The 7,918-nt window shown below is 54.4% G+C and overlaps 2 protein-coding genes across 2 annotated transcripts in view; both read left to right on the forward strand.

The window, feature by feature from the left end:
- The window catches only part of PLOD3 (procollagen-lysine,2-oxoglutarate 5-dioxygenase 3), a 27,612-nt gene extending 26,323 nt beyond the window's left edge, over positions 1-1,289 (forward strand). Inside the window, exons 18-19 of the mRNA XM_006155674.2 lie at positions 253-378; positions 844-1,289. Coding sequence (XP_006155736.1) covers positions 253-378; positions 844-999 — 282 coding nt within the window. The 3' untranslated portion in view covers positions 1,000-1,289. The remainder of the gene's footprint in view (positions 1-252; positions 379-843) is intronic.
- Positions 1,290-6,168: 4,879 nt separating this feature from the next.
- Positions 6,169-7,918, forward strand: part of MOGAT3 (monoacylglycerol O-acyltransferase 3) — a 6,928-nt gene continuing 5,178 nt past the window's right edge. The window contains exons 1-2 of the mRNA XM_006155742.1: positions 6,169-6,351; positions 6,608-6,761. Coding sequence (XP_006155804.1) covers positions 6,169-6,351; positions 6,608-6,761 — 337 coding nt within the window. The remainder of the gene's footprint in view (positions 6,352-6,607; positions 6,762-7,918) is intronic.

Below are 7,918 nucleotides of genomic sequence, written 5' to 3' on the forward strand. Positions count from 1 at the left end.
AATTTGACCAGAGAGAGACACACAGAGAGAGAGAGAGGGAAAGTGAGAAAGCAAGCCACCAGGTCTGGAACTTGAACCGTGGTCAGCCATGTGGGATTGTCCAGCACCTTAACCACCACACCACCTGCAGATCCCTAAATAATTATTTTTTAAAATTTTTAATAAGAATGAAAAAAAAATAACTGCCCCCCCCCCATTGCCCCACACACACCTTGTGGCCAAGCTCCAGCCTCTTCTCTCATGTCCCCACAGACCCGGGCCGTGATGAACTTCGTGGTACGCTACCGGCCAGATGAGCAGCCCTCTCTGCAGCCCCATCACGACTCCTCCACCTTCACTCTCAACGTTGCCCTCAACCACAAGGGCCTGGATTATGAGGTGAGCCCCTACCTCTCCCACCTCGGGGCGTGGCCGGGCTCCTCCACACACACATGCACACAACCACACACACACACTTCACCTCGGGACTCTTGTCCCCGCTCAGAACTCCACCTAGGTGTCATCTAGATCCCTTCTGGGTTAGTTGCCTCCCCCTTCCTCCTGCGTCTCCTTTGCCTGTGGATGCCCCAGCGCACCCATATCTTCCTGCTGCCAGTCCCCACATCTGCTCAGCTTTTTTTTCTTTTTCTTTAAGTTTATTTACTTATTTCTTCCATGAGAGAAAAGCAGGCCCATGTAGCAGGAGCTCGACACAAGCGGCCACTAGCCCAGATCACAGGCACAGCGCCATTGTGCCGCAGTGGTCCTAGGACACAGCCCTGCAGCCGTCCCACAAAGGTCCAGCTGTGTTGCCACACCGCCGCCTGGCCCTGTCTCCATTTCTTTCCTTTCCCCTTTTCCCAGGGAGGTGGCTGCCGCTTCCTGCGCTACGACTGTGTGGTCTCGTCCCCACGGAAGGGCTGGGGGCTCCTGCATCCTGGCCGCCTCACCCACTACCACGAGGGGCTGCCCACAACACGGGGCACTCGCTACATCATGGTGTCCTTTGTCGACCCCTGACACTCAACCACTGTGCCAAATCTTCTCTGCCATTGTGCCTTCTGCGGGGGCCGGGCCCCCACCCTAGGAGACGGCGGTCTGTCTCCTCACTTCCTAAGTGTGTGTTCTGTGTGGGACTGAATGTGTCGCCTTACCCCCAATACACAGCCCTCTCAGGAAGCTGCTGGAGCCCCTTGCCCCTCCCTTCAGCCCCCATGGTCCATGGGGAGAGGACTTCGGGGGTTCCCCGTGTGATAAGTTATTAAGGTTTCTCAGCCTCCCTCCCAGTAAAGGAGAATTTGTAACTCTTGGTCCATTTGTCATCTTTCCTCTATCTACTGACCTTGTCTCTTCTCTTGCCACTCAGAGTGGGGGAGAGATCCTGATTAACTTCAAAGGGAAGGAGTAGAGAAGGAAGAGGCAGAATGTGAGGCCTGTGTGGGGACCTGGAAACTTCCCTGGCTCCCATGTCCTTATTGCTAGAGCTGCAGAAGCTCAGGAGAAGGACCAGACCCAAAGGCCCTCCCGTGCCAGGCTCAGCTGGAAACCCGCCCAGCCCAGCCCACGCTCCTCACTGCACCTCACCAATCCTCTTACCACACGTTCTCCCCTGTGTGAAGAGGGTGGCGTGGCCCTGCGCTGGGTTCCAGGGACAGTGCGAGGAGAAGGAAGTCCCCCGGAAGTACATGTTCTTGTGAAGGAAAACAAGGTAGGGCCTCCCAGTGGACCAACGTTTTAGTCCACAGGACAGGAAAGGAAAATTCCCAGAGTGTCCTCAGAAAGCTTCCGAGAAGAGCAGTGTGTGAAGCAGCCTCAGGAAGGAACCAAGAAGCCTCTTGAGGTAGGGCTTGCTTCCAGCCCCTGGGAGACCATTGAGCCCTTGCCCAAGATCTTGGAGGCACCTTGGGGACAGCAGGTCATACCCCTTCAGCTTAGTCTTTCCCAGCTTTGCACTAACTTTTTGAATTTTTCTCTCTACTGTCTCATTTTGAAGTCCTTCCGAAAATCAAACAGGTGGGGGCCACAGGTGGCCTCATGGTTGGGACACTAGACTCCCACATGGTCAACCACAGTTTGAGTCCTGGACCTGGCAGCTTGCTTTCTCATTTTTTCTTTCTCAGTTTTTTATTAATCAAATTTAAAAACAATAATGGATAAAATAAGATTGTTCTGAAAACACACACACATAGGCTTGTTCACCTATTTTAGGACATTTCCTGTCTCTGGATAGCCCACCATCCTCAGCTAGAATGCCCCACTTCCTTCCTCCTGTCTGGCCTCTCAGGAAACCTCCCTCAAAAAGCCTCCATTCCTGGGGACCAGCAGTTAGTGTAATGGCTATGTCGCTGGACTCCCATGTAGTCCACTGTGGTTCGAGTCCTGGACCCAGTGGCTTAAACTCATGCCAGGTACGTATGCATGTGTGCCCATGATCCTGAGAGAAGAATGGAGGAGAAGGGATTGTGGCATGGCCATCCCCCCTGGGGGGGGGATTTCTCCCTTTCTGTCTCTCTGTCTCTCTCTGTCTTGTTGGCGAGCGCACATGCCCTATAGCAAAAACCTCTCCAAGAAAAAGAAAAACCTTCCTTCTGGGTAAGTAGGCCTGATGACCTGGTTGGGTTGCCTTTCAGGTAGATGGAACATCTTTCGGGCCGAGCTTTTAAATCCATCTCCCCTTAACCCCCCCCGCCCCCCACCTATCAGTTGCCCTGTGCGTAGATGTGGACTGAGCAGGAACAGAAGAAACACTTCTTGGCGAGGCCCCCAGCTTGAAAAGCCTGCATAAAGAGGCAGTGGACAGGAACAGAAAGGTAGTGCCCAGCCTGCATGGCACTGGTCCATTCCCTGCAGACCCACCATTCATTCATTGTGCATCTGTACGTCAAGCACAAAGCATAGCTGTCCTCTTATGGCTGATGGCTTGGAGCAGATGACCTTAACCAGAGGATCCCTTGGTGAAGGGGAAGTACTTTATACTAAGAGGGCATGTGAGGGCACCCAGTGGACCCCCTAAATCTGTTCCCTGACCTTGCAAAGATGCCAACACACACCTATTGGTCAGTGCTAGGGAGGCCATGGTGATAGGGAGGACATTTGGTGACCCCCACAACTCAAGGGCCCTCTCTCAAGGGGTTCACAATCTTCAGCCTTTCCCAGAAGGCCTTTCCCTCTTGGAGTATCTCCTCACACAGAGATCCAAGCTGCTTTTTAGGAAATGTACCTGCAGGTTCTAAACCTCAGGGATCAGGCCTAGTGACTGGGTTTCCTTCCTTCCTGTCTTTTTTTTAATTTGCTAGAGAGGGTGTGTGCTCATCAGAGAGAAATAGAAAAGGAAGGAATGCCATGGCACAATCCTTTCTCCTCCATTTTCCCCTCCTTTTGGGGTTTTGGGCACATAAGCACACAACACATGTGCTGTGATCCTGGGTGGCTGGGTAAGGGTAGGGCACGAGACCCTGTTGAGGGTGCTTATCTCTCTCAATAAATATGTAAGTATTTGCATCTAACCTACACAAATTCTCCCATATATTTTATTTATTTTTAATTATCCAGAAGGAGCTTGTGCTCACCAGAAAGGGAGTGAGGGAAAGTGAGAAAGCACCGTTTGGGAGATGGCCACACCACAATCCCTTCTCCAGTGTCCTTTCGCGAGACCCTGTTGAGGGTGCTTATCTCTCTCAATAAATATGTAAGTATTTGCATCTAACCTACACAAATTCTCCCATATATTTTATTTATTTTTAATTATCCAGAAGGAGCTTGTGCTCACCAGAAAGGGAGTGAGGGAAAGTGAGAAAGCACCGTTTGGGAGATGGCCACACCACAATCCCTTCTCCAGTCTCCTTTCGGGATTTTAGGCATGTACACATAAGTGCCCAGTGTGCTTTTCAAGCCAAGACTCAAACTGTGCACTCAACCATGTCGGATCCAGCTGCCTTAACCACCACACCACCAGCTGGCCCCACTGTGGGTTCTCAGACTGCTCTCACTTGTGTGGGAACCGCCACTCTCCAGACCTCCACCAGCCAGGCTTCTCAGGAAGACGGAATGCCCTGACCTCCACAAAGTTCAAACACCTTGCCTCAGGCTCCTGGCCACACGCCTGGTAATTTCCATTTGGTCCCATTGGTCATGATCCTTTGAGCTCAAGTAGTTATTAACCCATCCTTTCCTAGGCTCACACGGCGCAATGTGCAAGTCAGCAAAGCAGGTGGAAAGGGGTAGGACTAGGGCCAAGAGTCAGGACCCATGGGTTGTGTCTAAAGGGGAAGCACGTGGAGCTGGCAGGTGGCGTGGTGGTTAATGGTACTAGACTCCCACATTGGCTGACTGTGGTTTGAGTCCCGGACCTAGAGACTCGCTTTCTCACTTTCTGTGTGTGTGTGTGTCTGAAAATATTAAAAAATAATAATGATAAATAAAATTAAAATGAAAAAGGGGAAGCACTTAAGAGCTGCCCGTGAGACCACAGTCCACCCTCTGGCAGCCTCCTCCAGCCTCCTCTGCAAGGCTCTCAGTGTTTGCTGTCCTGCAGTGACTCTTCCCCTTCTTGAGGCTAGTGAGTCCCCAAACCAAGGATCCTGGTGCCCTGGCATCTGGAGCTCCAATTCCCTATGGTCAGGAGAGAGGGTGGTGCAGGGACCTCTGGGGTCCTTGAAGGGATCTGGGGAGCAGTGGGATGAAAGGGCCTGGATGCCTGATAGGATGCCAGCTAGGGAGGGCAAGAGTGGCAGAGGAGGTCAGGCTTAACTCCTGGGTTCTGAGTGCCTTTCCCTGTGCTCCAGCCCAGATGTGCCCGGCCATGCTGTCCCTTGCATTCCTGGGCGGGGCCTGGATCTAGTGGTCCTCTACCTGGTCTGGCTCTGTGAGACAGAAACATGCCCAGGGCAGGCCACCACTCTGCCTGGGTGGGAAACTGGATGGTCTGGAGACATTTCGGTGACTATTTCTGCATCTCAGTGAGGGCTATCGGGGAAGGGTGTTGGGTAGGGGTCAGGTTTCAGAACACACTCGTGAAGTATCACCCCCAGAGGCCCAGTCTCTCTGCGGGGTGGGTGCTGTAACCTCTGCTCCCCAGGTGGTTAAAACCACAGCTGCCTGGGCTGGCAGGTGGCATGGTGGTTAAGGACCCTGGATTCCTACATGGCCGACTGCAGTTCAAGTCCCGGACCTGGCAGCTTGCTTTCTTACTTTCTCTCTCCCTGTCTCTCTCTGGTCAAATTAAAATAAATAAAATAAAGTTAAATTATATAATTCTTAAAAACAAAACAGAAAAAAAAAAGTCGGATCCCTCCAGGAATGGGCTTTTCGGCTTCCACCCACGTGGGGTTCTGGCTGTGGGGGCCTTCAGCAACTTTTGCACGGAGCCCACAGATTTCTCTGGTCTCTTCTCAGGCCGCGGGCCACACCTGCTCCTGCTGCGCTATAGGTTTCAGGTCCCTCCCTTCCAGGACTACATCATGTCTGGTGGTGAAGAGTGGGGAGCCCGGCCTCAGCACCTCAGCCCCTGCTATCTCCTCCTACCCCTCCTTCCCACAGTCAGCTCCCCTCATCTCTTTTTTTTTTTTTGAGAGGTTTTCGCTATATGGCGCATGCGCTCGCCAGACAGAGACAGAGAGACAGAAAGCGAGAAATCACCCCCCAGGGGGGATGGTCACTCCGCAATCCCTTCTCCATTCTCCTCTCGGGATCTTGGGCATGCACGCACACGCGCCCGGCGTGAGTTTTAAGCCACCGGGTTTGGGACGCAAACCGCGGTCGACTACGTGGGAGTCCAGCGACATAGCCATTACGCTAACTGCTGGTTCCCATCCCCTCATCTCTTGAAGACCCAGGTGTCAGGACCCCAGCCTCTGCCCTCTCCCCAGGTTTGGCCCCTCTTACAAAGCCAGGGCTGCCTATCTGCACTCCTGACCTAGACTGGGCCAAGTAGCTGTCCTGGCAGTGTCAGGACTCCTGGAGGTGCTGGAGGCAAAACCCGGAGCACTGAGCTTGGGGATCAAGAAGAAGGGATTCATTCTGGCACTTGTACACGGATGAGGCAAAGGCTGGTGGCCAGGTGGATAGCCTCCGGCGCTTGGCACCCCGCAAGGCCAAGAATCAGCTGCGCCCCCTCCCCTAGAGCTTCCCTGGTGCCTGTCTTCTCATTCGTAGAACAAGCTCCCAACAGTTTCCAAACCCTCCGGGCTCATGGGTGAGGAGGGCGCTGGAAGCTCTTCAGTGGCTTCTGTAGCGCTGTCGCTGTCGCTGTCCCACCGCCGCCTGGAACTCCTGCAGAGCTTCTGCACACCCATCCTCACCATTGGTGAGCTCCAGCCTCCGCCCTTCTGCTCCCCGGCAAGAGCGCCCCTTCTGCGGGAGTTCGGGACACGCGTATTCTCCCCGGACCTGAGGCGAGGGTCCCACGTTCGGGCCTGATGATGCCCAGTCTCCAGGCAGCGCAATGCGCTCGCGGGCCTCTCCTCCCAAGAGGCGGCTTTGTCTGGATCTCCGCCTCCACCGATCACTGCAAACGCAAGACCAAGACCGGGCAGACGAAGGGATCCTAGCAACCTTCGCCCCCAGCTCCCCCTTGCCTCCTGGCCTGCTGGGAGTGGGGGTCCAGATTCCGGTGCTGTGAAGCCCTCAGTCTAGCGCACACAAGTGGACAGGCTGCCCGCGCTACGTGGAGCGGCTCACGCAGCTGTTGGAGGAGCTCAAGGCATGCTATGACAACCCCACTGAAAAGGCACCTGGTCCTCACCTGGACACGTTGCTGCCTCTGGCCCCTCTCAGTCCCCTCGGTGACTGCAGGTGTGGCATGAAATTAAAGGTGAAGAATAGACCTGCAGCGTGTGTGCTCTTTTGTGTACTGCATGGGAGGTGCGGGTGCACTCCAGATGACAGCTCCCGGGTGGCCTTGACACTCCCAGAGACCTTCAAACAGGTCCTGGATTGAGTCAGGGTCCTGCTGGGCCAGCGGGCTGCATGGCAGATCAATCTCAGTTGGACTGCTGGGCCCCAGTCAGCCAGCTGGCCACCTTCTTCCCATCTACTCCCTACATCAATTATTCCGACACCCAGGCCTGCCCCTCCCCTGCACACTCCTTACCCCTTCCCAGCTCCGCCCAGGGGCCAGCCTAGATCGACTGACCCAGGACGTTCAAAGATCAGTCTGAGAAGGGGGCTGGAGACATCTGGGGCTCCGGATCCAAAGATCTCCCCCCACACAACAGGGCTCGCCCTTCCCGGAGGCGCCCTAAGACCAGCTGGGCCCCAAGGGCTCTGCCCCAACAAGAAAGTCTTCCTGCAGGCCAGGGCCCCGAAACCTTCCCCTGTCCCCTTCTGGAGCCCTGCTGGCAGAGGATGGATGACTCCACAGCCCTGCCGCCCTCTGTTCCTGCGAAACCCCGGTGGAAGCAGTGGCTAGAAGCAGTGGGGATCTTCCAATATGTGCTCACTTTTCTCTTCATGGGTAAGAGAGGCATGGGTGCCTGGGCTCTGGCTGGGAAGAGGGGACTGCTGGCCTGAAGGCTTGAGGTCAGAGTGACCCCACCAGATGGCAGGATATTTGGGGGTGGGGGAATGGAAAGTGGAAGGTGGAGAATGGCTGGGTGCAACCTCCAGGTTTCAGAAATAAATCCATTTTCCTTTCTCTCTTCTTACGTAGGCCTTTTCTTTTCCTGCCTTGTCATCTTTCTTCTCTTCACACGGTTCTGGTTCATTTCTGTTTTCTACTTGACGTGGCTCTACCTGGACTGGGACACGCCCAGCAAAGGTGAGTTTTGCACAGGGACCCAGGTAGTGAGAGAAAGTGGGAGGGAGCGCCAGGGATTTTTCCACTCATATCTCTGTGCCCTCAGGTGGAAGACGTTATGAGTGGTTGAGGAACCAGACGGTTTGGAAACACTTAAGGGATTATTTTCCTATCAAGGTAATGCGTCACCCTCCAGAGAACCGA

The sequence above is a fragment of the Tupaia chinensis genome, unplaced genomic scaffold, assembly GCF_000334495.1.
Source record: "Tupaia chinensis unplaced genomic scaffold, TupChi_1.0 Scaffold000465_1, whole genome shotgun sequence".
NCBI lineage: Eukaryota > Metazoa > Chordata > Mammalia > Scandentia > Tupaiidae > Tupaia > Tupaia belangeri.